Here is a 17,777-nt window from a genome sequence, read left to right as displayed (position 1 = left end):
GTAGAGCACTAGCCTTGAGCTGAAGAGCTGAGGGACAGTGCCCAGGCCCAGAGTTCAGGCCCCACGACCAGACCCCAAAAAACAAACAAGAAATTTAGCATCATTGTGTGCGTGTGCGTGCGTGTGTGTGTGTGTGCATGTGCCAGTCCCAGGGCTTAAACTCAGGGCCTGGGCACTGTTCCTGAGCTTCTTTTGCTCAAGGCTAGCACTCTACCACTTCCCAGCTTTTTCTATTTGCGTGGTACTGAGGAATCCAATCCAGGGCTTCATGCATGCTAGGCAAGTACTTTATACTGAGCCATCTTCCTAGTCTTTGTGTTTGTGTTAGTCAGCTTCCTGTCAGTGTAACCAATGCTTAAGATTGTCAGCTTATAAAGAGAAAGGGGTTTTGTTTTGACCCAGAGGCTTCAGTCTATGATCAGTTGGCTCTGTTAGTTTTGAGCCTGTGGTGAGGCTGCAAATCATGGCATGAGATTGGGGCAAAGCAAAAACCACTTACTTCATGGCTAGGAGAGGAAAGAGAAAGTAAGAAAGGGGCCGCAGCCTCATATTTCTCCAAATTCACATCTCCAGAGACCTTTCACTAGGCCCCTCCTCTTCAAGGCTGTACTGTCCCTCAATCATGAAAAATAAAAGGGTGAAGATCAAGCCCTTCAACTTAGGGATCTTTGGGACACATTCCAGAGTCAAACCATAGCAGTTTTCTGTTCCTTAAGAGAAAAGCAAAATGTTTAGGACCTTGGATTGCCTTGTTCACTCAAAATACTATTTTGAAAATTTCATCCAGATTCCCTATGGAGAGGGGACTATGACAAAGTATAGGATGTTGATCTGTAAGGAAAAGAAACAACTCTGAAATGGTCTTCATTTGTTAAATCTAAACCATGGAATAGTGCTATCAGAAAACATTATGGACAAAATTTTTAGAGGAAGTAATTATGAGCCCCAAATGTCTGTATTTGCTTGGAACAATTTGCTGTTTCATTGTGTTTTGTTTTTTTTTTGTCAGTCATGGGGCTTGAACTCTGGGCCTGGGCACTGTCCCTCACCTGGACACTGTCCCTCAGCTCTTCAGCTCAAGGCTAGCACTCTACCACTTGAGCCACCGCGCCACTTCTGGTTTTTTTCTGCTTATGTGGTGCTGAGGAATCGAACCCAGGGCCTCATGCATGCAAGGCAAGCGCTCTACCACTGAGCCACCTTCCCAGCCCTCCTTGTGATTTTTTAGCTTGTTGTAATACCTATCTTCCAAAACCTTTTCAAGATGGTGTTATAGCATCTTTCAAAAATACTGCCATGGAGCTGAGTGTTGGTGGCTCATGCCTGTAATCCTAGTTACTTAGGAGGCTGAGATCTGAGGATCACGGTTCCAAGTCTGCCTGGGCAGGAAAGTTCATGGGACTCTTCAGTAAACCACCAGAAAACCAGAAGTGGTGCTGTGGCTCAAGTGGTAGAATGGTAGCCTTGAGCTGAATTGCTGAGGGCAATGTCCAGGCCCAGAGCTCAAGCCCCATGGCTGACAAAAAATAAAATAAAATAAAAAACAAAATACTGCCTTGGATCCTGAAATTGTCTTTTCCTGACCAGTCTAGTGATGCTATCATTTAACCTTTGTCTTTCAGTACCATGCGGGAGACTATGAAGTACGTCTATGGACACCATGGAATTCGAAAAGGATTGTACCGTGGCTTATCTCTTAACTACATCCGCTGTATTCCCTCTCAAGCAGTGGCTTTTACAACATATGAACTTATGAAACAGTTTTTTCACCTCAACTAAAAAAAAAAAGGCAAGAAAGGCTGTAAGACTCTTATCTCCAATTAATCACCAGAAAACCGGAAGTGGAGCTGTGGCTCAAAATAGTAGAGTGCTAGCCTTGAGCAAAAAGAACTCAGGGATAGCACCCATGCCCCCAAGTTCAAGCCCCACAACCCAAAAGAAAAAAAAAAATCATGGTTTGTGGTTTCTTTTCCTCAATAACCTCCCAGATGGCAAAATAAAAACAAAGTATAAAAATAATTGTGGGGTAACATTACTTGTAGAGGAATATCAACCCTATCCTAGGAACCGTGGTATTTGGTATTTAGTACTTGTTTTTTGTTTGATTTTCTTTGTTTGCTTGCTTGCTGGCTTGTCTTTTGAGATCACAAAGTCTTCAGATACAGTCCAGGCTGGACTAGTACTCTTGATCCTCTTGCTTGAGCTTCCTAAATCCTGGGATTACAGTTGTTCTCCACTATGCCTAGCATTACTTTTTTTCTTTTTAAATACGAACATATAAAATGTGTTTGTAACATATGTTGTTTTTTTTATTATCGATTATGGGGCTTGAACTCTGGGCCTGAGCACTGTCCCTCAGCTCTTCAGCTCAAGGCGAGCGCTCTACCACTTGAGCTACAGCGTCACTTCTGGTTTTCTGGTGGTTTATTGGAAATAAGAGTCTCTTGGACTTTCCTGCCTGGGCTGGCTTTGAACCTCGATCCTCAGATCTCAGCCTTCTGAGTAGGTAGGATTATAGGTATAAGCCGCTGGCACCCGGCTTGTAACATATGTTTTAATGTAAAACATTATGCCTTTTAACACTGAAAATAAGTCTTACGCTAATGCTGGTTAGTTAGGTTACTTGAAACTGTCTTCAAGTTTTATTTAGAACCAGAAGGTATTTTATAATGAGGTTCAAGAGGTTGCTATTAGGGCTGGTAATGTGGCTTAGTGGTAGAGTTCTTGCTGAGCATGCACAGGCCCTGGGTTTAATTCCTTGGTACCACATGAACAAAAAATTAATAACATTAGCTTTATCATTTTTCCAAACTTTTCATTGTAATGATTTTTGGAGGGATGGACTGTGTTAGCCTTACACATGCTAAGCACGTGTGCACCACTGAGTTATATCTGCAGTCTGTAATTCAGTTTGACTTTCTTTTTTTCTTTTTTTTGGTGGTTATGGGGCTTGAACTCAGGGCCTGTGTGCTGTCCCTAAGCCTCTTTGTGCTCAAGGCTAGTGCTCTGCCACTTGAGCCACAGCACCACTTCTGTTTTTTGAGTGGTTAATTGGAGAGAAGAATCTCATGGGGCTGGGGAGGGCTGGGAAGGTGGCTCAGTGGTAGAATTCTTGCCTTGCATGCATGAGGCCCTGGGTTCGATTCCTCAGCACCACATAAGCAGAAAAAGCCAGAAGTGGCACACTGTGGCTGAAATTGTAGAGCACTAGCCTTGAGCTGAAGAGCTGAGGGACAGTGTCCACAACTGGCCAAAAAAAAAAAAGAATCTCATGGGGACTTTTCTGCCCCGGCTGGTTTCAAACCAAGATTCTCAAATCTCAGCCTCTGAGTAGCTCGATTATAGGTGTGAGCCACTGGCACCTGGACTATCTCTTTCTTTTTTTTCTTTTCTTTCTTTCTTTTTTTTTTCTTGCTCTGCCACTTGAGCCACAGCTCTAGTTCCAGCTTTTTGCTGGTTAATTGAAGGTAAGAATCTCATGGACTTTTCTGGCCAGGCTGGCTTTGAACAAAAATCCTGATTCTCAGCCTCCTAAGTAGGTAGGATTATAGGCACAAGCCACTGGGATCTGTGTGTGTGTGTGTGTGTGTGTGTCTGTGTGTCTGTGTGTGTGTGTGTTGGCCGTGGGTCTTAAATTCTGGTCCTGTGCAATGTCCCTTAGCTCTGTAACTCAGGGTTAGTGCTCTACCACTTTGAGCCACAGTGCCATTTCCAGTTTCCTGGTGGTTAATTGGAGGAATTTCCTGCCTAGGCTGCAGATGTCAGCCTCCTGAGTAGCTAGGATTATAGGCATGAGCCACCAGTGCCCAGCCAGTGCCTGTTTTTTATTTATTTTTTCCCAATATAATACCAGGAATCTGTACTAGGGCTTAATGCATGTTAAGCGCACACTCTGCCAGTGAACTAAATCCTCAGCCCTTAAAATTACAATTTTTCAATGGTGTGTGTGTGTGTGTGTGTGTGTGTAACATTGGGGGGGTTGTGTGTGTGTGTGTGTGTGTGTGTAACATTGGGGGGATTAAACCCAGGGCCTTGCTTATGCTAGGCAAGTGGTTAACCTCTGAATGTCATCTCTGGCCCTGAATATCAGTTTAGTATTAACAGAATCCTGTTACACTGCAGCAAAATGATGAGAACTGAAATTTTAAGTGCTATGAAACATATCCAGCATTGAAGTATTACTTTTTTTTTGCCTCCTATTTCTTTTTCATTGGATATAAGAACAAGCAAATTTACCTTCATTTTTAAAGTTTTTTATTTTAATTTTTTTACCATGCTGGGCATTGAACTTGGGGACTTTGTACTAACATGTGCAAGCACTGTACCACTGATATACCCCAAACCCTTTTAATTTTTTTGTAAAAAAAAAGATGTATTTAAAAAGTATCAATTTAAAAAGTAAAAAAGTGTCATGTTTTGCTCTGTGTTATTAGCCAGGTAGTATGAGTGTTTTACATCTGTTATTAGAGGTCAGTGTGAATTTCCCAAAGACAGTAATAAGTATTTAATATCTTTGCTCTTAAAAAGTTACTCTGTAGGTATGTTTTGTTAAATGATTTGGTATATACTAGAATATTTAAGTGGACTATGAAATATCAATTGATGTATATTTGAGTATCAAAAAATATTTCTGAGGAATTATGTTGTAATATGAGAAGTTCTTCCATGTAAAGTAATTTTGTATACTATAAACAAGTAAAAATACAACATATGATTTGTTAGCCTTATATGAGAAAACTACTTAAGATTAAGATCTAATTATTGTCCTATCTTTAGAAATAGTGGTTTAGGTAAGCTGGAAATGTAGCTTAGTGGTAGCTTGCTTGAGTAGCATGCATGAGGCCTTGGCTTCTATTTCTCAGTACCAGATAAACAGAAAAAGCCAGAAGTGGTACTGTGGCTCAAGTGGTAGAGTGCTACTAGCATTGAGCAAAAGAAGCTCAAGGTCAGTGCCCAGGCCCTGGATTCAAGCCTCACAACCACCAAGAAAAAAAAAATAGTGGTTTAGGCCAGATAGCTGTAATCCTAGCTACTTAGAAGGCTGAGTATTTCCAATTAACCAGCAAAATGCCAAATTTGGAAGTATGGCTCAAGTAGTTAAGCTACCAGCTGTGAACAAAAATCTAAGTGAGAGCAAGAGGCTCTGCACTTAAGCATCTAGAACTGGCAAAAACCAAAAAGCAAACAAAAAATCTCAACATCAACAAGAAAGATTTTATAGAATTGATGTGAATGTGTATGTGTGTACATCCGTGTATGTCCAACCCAGGGCCTGGATGCTGACCCTAAGCTTTTTATTTGCTTAAGGCTGGTGCGCTACCGTTTCTGGCATTTTGGTGGTTTATTGAAGGCAAGAGTCTCATAGACTTTCCTGTCTGGGCTGGCTTTTAACTCCTATCCTTCTGAGTAGCTAGGATTGATTACAGGCATGGGCCACGGGTGACCCAGCTCTGATGTGATTATTATTATTTCCTCCTCCTCCTCTCCTCTTCCTCCTTCTCCTCTACCACCTTTTCGTCCTCCTCCTCCTCTTCCTCTTTTGTCATTTGTGAGGCTTGAACTCAGGGCTAAGGTGCTGTCCCTGAGATTTTGTGCTCAAGGCTACTGCTATACTACTTTGAGACACAGTTTTATTCCCTGTTTTCTGGTGGTTAATTGGATATAAGAGTGTCATGGGCTGGGTGCCAGTGGCTCATGCCTATAATCCTAGCTACTCAGGAGGCTAGATCTGAGAATTTGCCATTCAAAGCCATCCTGGACCGGAATGTCCGGGAGACTCTTATCTCCAGTTAACCACCAGAAAACCGGAAATGGTACTATGGCTCAAGTGGTAGGTAGAGTGGTAGCCTTGAGCTGAAGAGCTCAGGAACAGCACCCAGGCCCAGAGTTCAAGCCGCCCACCACCACCACCACCACTGGAAAAAAAAAAATGTCTAATGGACTTTACTGCCCAGGCTGGCTCTGAACCATGATCCTCAGATCTCAGCCTCATGAGTAGCTAGGATTATAGGTGTGAGTCATCAGTGCCCATTTTCTGATGTGATTTTTAAAACATGAAAAGTAACTTGTAAGTATTATATTTCTGTGTCAATTTTTGTTTTGCATAAGAGATTTTTGTCATATCTTGGTAAAAATAAATAAGCTGGTTTCATTTTCAAAGTCTTTATTTTAAAAAGAAATATGTATCTTTGTATGATTTTATAGGTGTTCCAGCAAGTAGAAATACCTGTGTTTCTAAAACTATTTTGTATATTTTAATTTCTGGACCACACTGTAGCTGACTAAAGGCATTAAATCTTAAGATAAGTTAAATGTTTAAAATAAGTATCTCACTTGTGTTATCAATAAAGGGGAATGACAAATATTTTTTAAGTAAAAATTTGCATTCTATGTTACAGAATTCATTGGATATTAAAATAAAATTTTATCCTTGTTTTGATGCTGTTTATTTGTTTCTTTAGTGCCAGTCCTGGGACTTAAACTCAGGCCTGGGAGCTGTCCCTAAGCTTTTGTGGGCAAGGATAACACTCTACCACTTGAGCCATAGCTCCACTTCCAGTTTTTTTGGTGTTTAATTGGAGGTAAAAATCTAATGGTCTTTCCTCCCCTGGCTGGCTTTGAACCATGATCCTCAGATCTTAGCCTCCTGAGTAGCTATGGTCACAGGCGAGAGCACTGGCATCTGGCTTATGGTTTTGTTTTTTTTGGTTGGTTGTGGGGCTTGACCTCTGGGCCTGGGCGCTGTCCCTCAGCTCTTCAGCTCAAGGCTAGCACTTGAGCCACAGAGCCATTTCCTATTTTCTGATGGTTAATTGGAGATAAAGAGTGTCAGGTACTTTGTTGCCTGGTTAACTTTGAACTGTAGTTCTCAGACCTCAGCCTTCCTCATGAATAGCTAGGATTATAGGCATGAGCCACCAGTGCCCAGTCTGTTTTAAATATTTTTGACACCTTAACTCAATCCTTACAGTAATACTCTGAGATACCTGCTATTTATTCCTGTAGCTTTTTTTTTTTTTTTTTGTCGGTCGTGGGGCTTGAACTCTGGGCCTGAGCGCTGTCCTTCAGCTCTTCAGCTCAAGGCAAGCGCTCTCCCACTTGAGCTACAGCACCACTTCCTGCTATTTAATATTTCTTTTTTACATATGGGGTTGCAGGGATCCAGGGAGATTAAATGGTAAGCCATGGATCTGTGGTTCCTACTCATCTAGTCTCAGTCTAGAGCTTAACACAGCAGTTATCTTGTTGATATACAATTCTAATATGTCAGCCTGCTTCTATGCCATGTCAATGGACACAAGCCAATTTTTAAATTGATTTCAGGAATATTTTGGGAAAGTGATTATGTGAAAGCAAGTAAGCATGGGAGCTATTTCAGAAAAGTCAAGGAAGTGTTTTCTTGATATGCTATGTAATACCACAAGTTGACATGTAGAAAACAGAAAGGAACCAGTCAAAGAATTACAGAGGAATAATGACCCACAGGGAGAGAAAAGCATATACAAAACCCCTGAAACAGGCAAAAGGTTGACTTCACAGAGGAATTGCTGATGTGAAGAAATCCTTGCCAGGAAAGGAGAAGCAACTGAAGGGGCTAGAGAAATAGACAAAGGCCACATTTGTAGGATGAGGTAATGATTGTGCTTTTGTTCTAAATGCAATGGAAAACTTTTGAAGGTTTTTGATAGGGAAATAAAATTTATTAAATAAAAATTGATTAGGTGGGTGCTGGTGGCTTATGACTGTACTCAGGGGGTTGAGATCTGAGGATTGAGATTATAACCAGCCTGGGCAGGAAAGTCTGTGAGACTCTTATTTCCAATAAACCACCAGAAAACCGGAAGTGGCAGTGTGGTTCAAGTGCTAGCGCCTTCGGCTTTGAGCTGAAGACCTGAGGGACAGCACTCAGGCCCAGAGTTCAAGCCCCATGACAGGCCAAAAAAAAATTGATTATTGATAAAATTTAATAAAGATCACTGTCAGCAATGGTTTGAAGTTAAATCAACAAAAGAAAATAAAGTAAATGTGCTAGATCTGAAGACTGGGAGGTTGGGGGGGGGAGCTGAAGGGGGGAGGGCTGGTATGTAGCAAAGCACTAGCAAATGTAACATCCTGAGTTCGATCCCCTGTATTAATAAAGACAAAAAATAGTTAAGAGTGTGGAAAGAAGTTCAAAGCAGGAGCTGGTAGTTTTGGAAATCTAATTGTGATGCAATGGAGTTTCTCTCTCTTTTTTTTTCCTGCCAGTCCTGGAGCATGAACTCTGGGTCTGGGCGCTGTCAGCTCTTCAGCTCAAGGCTAGCGCTCTACCACTTGAGCCACAGCGCCACTTCTGGTTTTCTGGTGGTTAATTGGAGATAAGAGTCTCACAGACTTTCCTGCCGGGGCTGGCTTTGAACCGCGATCCTCAGATCTCAGCCTCCAGAGTAGCTAGGATTACAGGCGTGAGCCACGGGCCCCTGGCTTTTTTTTTTTTTTTTTTTTGGTTGGTGGTGGGGCTTGAACTCAGCCTGGGCGCCGTCCCTGAGCTGCTTTTGCTCAAGGCTGGCACCCTACCATTTGAGCCAGTATCGCGTCTGGCTTTTCCCGTTTCTGTGGGGCTTCCTGCAGGCGAGGCACGCACTTCCCAATGAGCCACCTTCCGGCCGGCCTTCGCGATGGAGTTTCTGACAGCTTCTAATCTCAGTTTTTCAGGGGGGAAGGAAAGCATGTCTTTCGTCCAGGATATTCCAGATTCCAAAGCTAACGGGACACCTAACTTGAAGCATCTGCAAACATGTTTTAGGGTGCAAACACGTGCTGGGCCTGGGTCGGGACGTCGGCAGGGAAAGGCAGGACAATTAGATTCCGCTGAGGGAGGAAAACTTACCTGGCCTCGTGGCCGGGGCGGGCCAAGTGAGGAGCCTTCAGGTGATTGGCTGGGCCGCCCCGGTCACGTGGGACCGCGGAGGGTCTGCGCAGGCGCCGGGGTGGCGCGCGGGCTCCCGCTTCTTCCCACTCGGCAGGGTTTTGGCCCTGGCCCCCCAGGTCCTTTTGACCTGACTCGGGCGGGAGACAGGTTGCTATCCCCAAGTCCGGCATGGAGCCGCTGGACGAACTGGAGCTGCTGATGGAGAAGAGTTTCGGGGAGGAGCCTGCTACAGCGCCGACCGACCAGTGAGCGGAGCGCGTCCTGGAGTGGGGAACCGCGGGAGATTTGAATGGAAGGGGCGGGAGAGGCCGCGCTCCAGCCGGCTCGGGGCCCCGGGGTCCCCGGCAGCCCCCGGAGCCCGGGCCCGCCTCACAGGGCTTTCTTTGGGGTCACCCTCGTCCAGAACGAGAAGACTCCTGCCCCACACTGAAGTCCTTCCCTTGATTTTACTCTGCCACGATTCGGGAGGGCCTGGGCTCCTCTTTTCCCTAGCAGAAAATTAGAAGAAAATTAAAATTGGATGCTTTTCTCCGTGTTTTCTTGGAAGAACTAAGCCCAGGGAGAACTCTGCAGGGACCGCTTGGGTTTGGGTTTTGTAGTAGCAATATCAGCTTTATTGCTGTTTGAGACTGGGTCTGCCTAGTAACCCAGCTGGCCTTGAACTCGTGATCCTCCTGTTGTCTCCTTAGAGCTGCAAATACAACCATTACCCTTGGAGATCCCCCAAGCCTCACAGCAGACTTTGGGGGGGGACAATCTTTCTTTTCCTTCCTTCCTTCCTTCCTTTCTCTTTTTTTTCTCTCTCCCCCCTCTCCCTTTCTCTCTTTCTCTTCTTTTCTTTCCTTTCCCTTCTTTACAGTCCTGGGGCTTGAACTCAGGGGCTGGGTGCTGTCCCTGTGCCTCTCTGTGCTCAAGACTAGCACTCTAGCACCTAAGCCACAGTGCCACTTCTGACCTTTTCTGTTTATGTGGTACTGAAGAATTGAATCCAGGGCTTGGAAGCACTGTCTCTACCACTAAACCACATTCCCAGCCCAGACTCTGGGAAATTTATAGCCTCAGGCTAGTTGGGAGAATTCAGTAGAATGTGTACAAAATAACAAAGTGTACAGGCTGATGACACATAACTTTAGGGGTAATGTGAAAGGTATTGGAAGTTTATAATTGGAGAGGGAATGGCTTTGGGTTTCAATTGGTCACTCACTAATTCAGTCCACTAGGAAAGACTTAATAGTCCAAAGACGTTTTTTGTTTGTTAATTATCATGAATTAGCTATACAAGGTTGGGAGGGTTATTTTCATAGTTCTACTCAGATAAGTTTTGTTTGGATTTATGGGCAGGGACTTACACGTTCTGGGCAATTGTACAACTGAACCATATCACTAGGGTAAGAGTTTTTTGTTGTTGTTTGTTTTTTCAGTATTGAGGATTAACAGTTGTTTTGTTTTTGAGCTGGTACCAGGGCTTTAACTTAGAGCTTCTTGCTCTTACTGGGCTTTCCTGCACACAACTGGTGCTCTACTGTTTGAGCCATGCCTCCAGTCTGTTATCTTGCTAATTAGAAAAGGAGCATCACAAATTTCTACCTGGACTGGCTTTTAATTCTTCAGATTTCAGCCTTTTGAGCAGGTAGGATTACAGGTGGGAGCCACTGACCAAGTTTTTATAATGGAAAAATTTCTAGTATATCTTTGCTTAGTTTTACCTATTTTAGCTAAAGGTCATGATGCTGATCTTTTCAGAAGAAACACATTGAATGGTTTCTTCATGGCTGTGCTAAAGTAGTTTTGTATATATTCACTTTAGATTTCAGAACAAGGTGGAAGCGTCCTTTCCTAAAACGATTCTGAATAGAGGAATAGACAACCGCTATCTGGTGTTAACAGTGGATCTTGTACAGAATGAAGAAGGAAATTATGAAAAACACCTAGTCATCACTGCTTCTCCATCACTGGAACACAGAGAAATGTGTATCCTTAGGAATGACTGGTGAGTTTGTGTGACTCAATCACTGATACCTTCTTGTGGGTGTGTGTGGTGCTTGGTGTTGAACCCAACGCCTTGTGAATTTGAGGCAAACACTCTCAACTATACCTTCATTTTCAGGGTGCCATCTTGAAACATCAGACGGCTTGTGTGGATGTTGCTATAATTCAATTGTTTTTTTTTTTTTTTTGGTCCGGTTGTGGGGCCTGAACTCTGGGCCTGAGCACTGTCCCTCAGCCCTTCAGCTCAAGGTTAGTACTCTACCACTTGAGCCACAGCGCCACTTCCGCCTTTTTTCTTTTTGCTTATGTGGTGCTGAGGAATTGAACCCAGGGCCTCAGGCATGCAAGGCAAGCGCTCTGCCACTGAGCCAACTTCCCAGCCCCAATTGTTTATTTGAACATGGTTGACTACATAAAAATTGTGGCCATTACCCAACTCTTTTTTTGGTCATGGGGCTTGAACTCAGGGCCTGGGTGTTGTCTCTGAACTCTTTTGCTCAAGGCTTACCACTTTGAGTCACAGTGCCACTTTGTGGCCATTACCCAGCATCTCAAGTTCATTGTTCCTAAACATTGATCTTTTTTTCTTACAATTTTTATTGTCATTTGAAAAATCATATACAGATTGAGCATCCTTTATCTGAAATGCTTGAGATCAGAAATGTTTTGGATTTTTATTTGTTTTAGATGTTGGAATATTTGTACTATTTGCACTAACTTTGCTTCTTTGTCTAGGCTGCAAATTAGTTTGAACTAGATAGATTCCATATTTGTTAGACCAGGTTTGTCTTCATTGATCAAGGCTTATAAAAGCTGTAAATGTGCGTTAAGTCTTAGGAATAAAAGACTTGCTGGGTGCCAGTGACAATCCTAGCTATTCAGAAGGCTGAGATCTGAGGATTACAGTTCAAGCCAGCTTGGACAGGAAAGTCTGTGAGACTCTTATCTTCAATTAACCACCAGAAAAACCGGAAGTGGGGCTGTGGCTCAAGTGGTAGAGCACTAGCTTTGAGCTGAAGAGCTCAGGGACAGCTCCCAGGCCCAAAGTTCAAGCCCCATGACTGACAAAAATAAATAAAGAAAGACTAAGAGACTTAACATCAAACAAAATTCACAGTTGAAGCTATACTAGTAAAGCTTGGTGACTTTTCTGACTGACATTACTGACATGAAGCAGTTTCCTCTTCAGACTTTACAGCAAACCCTTGAGTTATGTATGTGTCCTAGCCCTAGAGCTTGAACTCTGGGCTTGGGTGCTGTCTCAGCTTTTTTTTGCTCCAGGCTAGCACTCTTAACATGAACACAGCTCCACTTCTGGCTTTTTTTTTTTTGTAATTAATTGGAAGGAAGAGTCTCATGGATTTTTGTGCCCTGGCTGGCTTTGAAGCTCAACCCTCAGATTTCAGCCCTCTGAATAGCTAGGAGTATAGATGTGAGCCACCAGCCTCCTAGCTTGTGTTTTATTTTTTAAAAAGATTGAGAGGTTTAGAGACATTGATTTCTTCTTTAGATAAAATACTTTTCTTCCCCCCAGTACTGAGGTTTGACTCAGATCCTTGAACTGGCTTTTTTGCCTTGCAGTAAATTACTTTTTTTAAAGCCTTCTTCATGTTTAAATGTCGGAACATAAATAATGCTTTGCACTGTAACTTTGTTCTATTTTCAGGTGTTCTGTACCAGTAAAGCCAGGGGATATCATTCATTTGGAGGGAGATGTTACATCTGATACTTGGATAATAGATGAAGATTTTGGATATTTGATTCTATATCCAGACATGCTGATTTCTGGCACAAGCATAGCCAGTAGTATCCGATGTATGAGAAGAGCTGTCTTGAGTGAAACTTTTAGGGTAAGTAATATTAGCATCTAATGTTAATACAGGGACAGAGTTTATAGAGGGACACCTTACCTTTTCCTTTTTCTGTGCTCTGGATGGAACCCAGAATCTCTCACATGTAAGGTACATACTGTACCCCTGTATAACATCCCTAGCCTCTAAAGAACTCTTTTACATTCACTGTTTCATGTAATCCTTCGTTCAGCATTCCTGCCAGGTAGATAGATGTTATTTAACATTTTACATAACTAGTAAGTAGCAGGGCTAGATTTAAAGGCAGGTGCCTAAATTCTTTGTGTGAGTGTGTGCGTTTTACTGGGGTTTGAACTCAACTGTTGGCAAACATTCTACCACTGAGCCATTTCTCTAGGCCTCATTTGTGCTGTTTTATTTATTTATTTATTTATTTATTTTTGTCAGTCATGGGCCTGAATTCTGGGCCTGGGTACTGTCCCTCAGCTCTTCAGCTCAAGGCTAGCACTCTACCACTTGAGCCACAGCGCCACTTCTGGCTTTTTCTGCTTATGTGGTGCTGAGGAATGAACCCAGGGCCTCATGCATGCAAGGCAAGCGCTCTACCACTGAGCCACCTTCCCAGCCCCTATGATCCAATTTTTTGCTCTCTACCTTAGCCAGAATGATAGGCATGTACCATCACACCCCGCTTCTTTAGTTGAGATAGAGACTTGCAGACTTTCCTACCTGGGCTATCCTGGATCCTTGATCTTTCTAATCTTAGTCTCTTAAGTAGCTAGGATGACAAGTATGAACCATCAGCACCCAGCTTATCTCAAACTATTTTTTTTGGTAATGGTCCTAGGGCTTGAATTTAGGACCTAGCACTGTCTTTGAGCTTTTTCTTTTTCTCTTAAGGCTGGCACTGTGCCACTTGAGTCACAGCTCCACTTCTGGCTTTTTGGTGGTTAGTGGGAGGTAAGAAGAATCTCCTGTCTGGGCTGGCTTTGAATTGAGATTCTCAGATCTTAGCCACTGGTACCTGGTTTCATTTATGGCTTTTTGCTGGTTAATTGGACATGAGTCTTTTTTTTTTTTGCTGGTCATGGGACCTGAACTCTGGGCCTGAGCGCGGTGTCCCTCAGCTCTTCAGCTCAAGGCTAGTGCCCTACCACTGGAGCCACAGTGCCACTTCCCACTTTTTCTGCTTATGTGGTGCTGAGGAATCGAACCCAGGGCCTCATGCATGCAAGGCAAGCACTCTACCACTGAGCAACCTTCCCAGCCCCACATGAGTCTTTTGGACTTCTGCCTGAACTGGCTCCAAATCTCTAGCCTCTAGGTGTCAGCTGCCTGAGTAGCTAGGATTGCAGGTGTATGTGAGCCATGAGTGTCCTGTGGTAATTGTAACCAAGCATTAATAATTCGTCATTTGTCTTATCAGTGTACTTTGGCTATGATGGTTGAATAGTATGCAATGTATGTGTTATAAGATAGAATGCTGTATGCTTTATTTTTATAGGGCTCCGATTCACCTACCCGCCACATGCTGATTGGCACAGTCCTCCATGAAGTATTCCAAAAGGCAATTAATAATAGTTTTGCCCCTGAAAAACTGCAAGAAATTGCTTTTCAAACCGTTCAGGAAATAAAGCATTTGAAGGAAATGTGAGTACTTGTGAGAAAACTGCAGGGATAATTGTTTTTTTTTGGGGGGGGGGCCTCAATCGTGGGGCTTGAACTCTGGGCGTGTCCCTCAGCTCTTAAGCTCAAGGCGGGCACTCTACCACTTGAGCCACAGCTCTACTTCCGGTTTTCTGAGTGTTTTTTTTTTTTTTTTGAGATAAGAGTCTCATGGACTTCCCGTCTGGGCTGACTTTGAACCATGATCCTCAGATCTCAGCCTCCTGAGTAGCTAGGATTACGGGTGTGAGACGCCAGAGTCTGGCTTGGCAGGAACAATTTTTTTTTTTTTTGGGTCTGGTCATGGGGCCTGAACTCTGGGCCTGGGCGCTGTCCCTTAGCTCTTCAGCTCAAGGCTAGCGCTTTACCACTTGAGCCACAGCGCCACTTCCAGCTTTTTTCTTTTTGCTTATGTGGTGCTGAGGAATGGAACCCAGGGCCTCAGGCATGCAAGGCAAGCGCTCTACCACTGAGTCACCTTCCCAGCCCCTGCAGGGATAATTTTTAAACAACCTCTTGCTTAGCTTTTAGGTTTCTAGATTTATACTTTTCAGGATAGGTTAGTATAACCTACAATGCAGACTGCAAGCTTGTGTGACCCTGTTGCAAGTCTGTGAAGAGATCTTGAAATTAACACAACAGGAATTCTTAGATTAACAATATCTAAATATTCTCACAGTGCTGAATAGATTCCTTACCTGTTCTCAGGGAATGTGTACTGAATATTTTTGCATTAGTTCTAGAACTAGTATGTTACTAAAAATTGTGTGAGTTTATAGTCAGCTGGAAGCATTTTCAAAGTCTAACTACTTAAAGATTCTGGAAAAAGTGATAAGCATTTCTCACATTCTCTCTCTTTCTCTTTTTTTTCTTTACTAGTATACGGGCTTGAATTCAGGGCCTGGGTGCTCTCCCTTAGTTTTTTTTACTCATGGCTGATATTCTATCACTTGAGCCACAACTCCACATCTGGCTTTTTGCTTGTTAATTGAGTTTCATGGACTCGCCTGCCCAGTTTGGCTTCAAACTGTTAATCTTAGAACTCAGCCTCCTAGATAGCTAGGATTGTAGGTGTGAGCTCCTGGCACCCGGCTATCTCTGTTTTGAGGTACTCTAGTTATCATATAGCAATAGAATCATGTATTTGTCCTTTTGTGACTAGTTTACTTCACTTAATATTATGGTTAACTTAGCATTTGATTTCAATTTCACCTAGATTTAAGGTTCATCAATGTTGTAGCTTGTGTTAGAATTCTTTTTCTTTTGAATGCTGGACTCAAACCTTATATGTGTTGAGTGCATGTTTTATCATTTTATCCTTTTTAATGCTGAACAATATTCTTTTACATATCTAACCACAGTTTAGTTCACTTTAGTTAGACAATTGGATTGTCTATTTAGATTATTTTTCCTTATTTATGTTTCTCTTATTTACTTACTTACTACTGGTCCTGGGCTTGAACTTAAGGCCTGAGAGCACTGGTCCTGAGTTTTTTTGCTCAGGACTCTCTCTACCATTTGAGCCACCCTCTACTTCCTTATAATAATTTTTCTATATTTAATATTTTATTTTGACAGGTACCGCTTAAACCTAAAGCAGGATGAAATAATGCAAGATGTAGAGGAATATCTTCCTTCATTTTCTAAATGGGCTGGAGACTTCATGCATAAGAATACTTCATCTGACTCTCCTCAGATGCAGCTCTCTCTGTAAGAAATACATTTTATCAAGTGTTCATATTTTTAGATCCATATCCCATTCTTGATGTTGAATCAAAGTTGTTTTTTTTTTTTTCCTTCTTTTTAACAACTGAGTTTTAAAGAGCCAGACACAAGCCTGATGCTGTTGGCTCACATCTATGATCCTAGCTACTTAGAAGGCTGAGATCTGAGGATTGTGGTTTGAAGCCAGCCGGGGCAGGAAAGTCCATGAGACTCTTATCTCCAGTTAACTACTCAGAAAAGCCAAAGTGGCACTGTGGTTCAAGTGGTAGGGTGCTATCCTTGAGTACAAAGAGGCTCAGGGACAGTACCTGGGCATTGTGTTCAAGCCCCAGGACTAGCAAGAAAAAAAAAAAAAGCCAGATACTAGTGGTTCATGCCTGTAAAAAAAAGTCCATGAGACTTTTTTTTTCCCCCTGTGGGGCTTGAACTCGGCCTGAGTGCTATCCCTCAGCTCTTCAGCTCAAGGTGAGCTCTCTGCTGCTGAGCCACAGGGCCCACTTCTGGTTTTCTAGTGGTTTATTGGAGATAAGAGTCTCGCCAACTTTCCTGCCCAGGCTGGCTTTGAACTGTGATCCTCAGATCTCTGCCTTCTGAGTAGCAAGGATTACAAGCATGAGCCACCGATGCCCGACCACGAGATTCTTGATCTCATAATAATCTACTCAGAAAAAGCTGGAAGTGACACTGTGGCTCAAGTGGTATTGAAACAAAGAGTTTCAGGGATAGCACCCAGGCCTGGAGTTCAGGCCCCAGGATCAGCAAAAAGTCTTACAGACTTTCTGCTCAACCTGGCTTTAAAGGACAATCCTCAGATCTCAGCCTTCTGAGTAGTTAGGATTACAAGAACTCACCAGCCCAGAGGGTTTACATTTATAACAAGTTCTCCAGTGATGCAAAGCTCCTGTTTTAGGGACCACTCTTTAAGATTCTAAAAGAGTGTAATAAATGTGTATTAGAGCCTGTAAATATATATTAGAGCCAGAAATAATAGTGACCCTCTGTAGTCGCAGCATTTTGGATGAGGAAGCAGGAAGAATGCAAGCTTGGGCCAATTTGGGTTATATGGTGAATTCCAGGTGAGTCTGGGTTATGTAGTGTGACCTTGTCACACAACACAAATAGAAGAAGATATGTAGATTCTTTCCTGTCCCCATATTCAGTGTGAAACATTCAGGGCCAACAGATGTGAAAAGAGCTTTGTTTAATTAAGGGGTTTTGTGTTCTTTTTTTTTTTTTTTTCCAGTCCAAGTGATGGTAGTCACAGTAATTCAACATGCAGCATTGAAGTAACAAACTCACTAGATATTGAAGAAAGTATTTGGTCTCCTAGGTTTGGCTTGAAGGGCAAAATTGATGTTACAGTTGGTGTGAAAATACATCGAGGGTCTAAAACTCATTATAAGATAATGCCACTGGAACTTAAAACTGGCAAAGAATCAAATTCTGTTGAACACCGCAGTCAGGTATGTATCTGAAGAAAATGGATGTTTAATGTATTTAAACATGTGATCTTGATATCTTTTGGTTCAATTCAGGTACTTTTGTGTGTTTGTGTTTGCCAGTCCTGGGGCTTGAACTCAGGGCCTGGGTACTGTCCCTGAGCTTCTTTTGCTCAAGGCTAGCACTCTACCACTTGAGTCACAGTGCCATTTCCAGCATTTTCTGCTTATGTGGTA

General features: G+C 42.7%; 2 protein-coding genes across 2 annotated transcripts in view; both read left to right on the top strand.

Annotated features, from left to right (window-relative positions):
• Slc25a16 (solute carrier family 25 (mitochondrial carrier), member 16) overlaps nt 1-1,788 on the top strand; it is a 25,920-nt gene extending 24,132 nt beyond the window's left edge. The window contains exon 9 of the mRNA XM_013017103.1: nt 1,623-1,788. Within this exon, the coding sequence (XP_012872557.1) occupies nt 1,623-1,779 (157 nt within the window). The 3' untranslated portion in view covers nt 1,780-1,788. The remainder of the gene's footprint in view (nt 1-1,622) is intronic.
• A 7,232-nt stretch (nt 1,789-9,020) lies between these two features.
• Nucleotides 9,021-17,777, top strand: part of Dna2 (DNA replication helicase/nuclease 2) — a 30,842-nt gene continuing 22,085 nt past the window's right edge. Inside the window, exons 1-6 of the mRNA XM_013017094.1 lie at nt 9,021-9,156; nt 10,719-10,901; nt 12,567-12,750; nt 14,216-14,361; nt 15,955-16,086; nt 17,345-17,564. Coding sequence (XP_012872548.1) covers nt 9,080-9,156; nt 10,719-10,901; nt 12,567-12,750; nt 14,216-14,361; nt 15,955-16,086; nt 17,345-17,564 — 942 coding nt within the window. The 5' untranslated portion in view covers nt 9,021-9,079. The remainder of the gene's footprint in view (nt 9,157-10,718; nt 10,902-12,566; nt 12,751-14,215; nt 14,362-15,954; nt 16,087-17,344; nt 17,565-17,777) is intronic.

Source organism: Dipodomys ordii, unplaced genomic scaffold (assembly GCF_000151885.1).
Source record: "Dipodomys ordii isolate 6190 unplaced genomic scaffold, Dord_2.0 Scaffold34, whole genome shotgun sequence".
Taxonomy (NCBI): domain Eukaryota; kingdom Metazoa; phylum Chordata; class Mammalia; order Rodentia; family Heteromyidae; genus Dipodomys; species Dipodomys ordii.
This window is presented reverse-complemented; position numbering and strand designations above follow the sequence as displayed.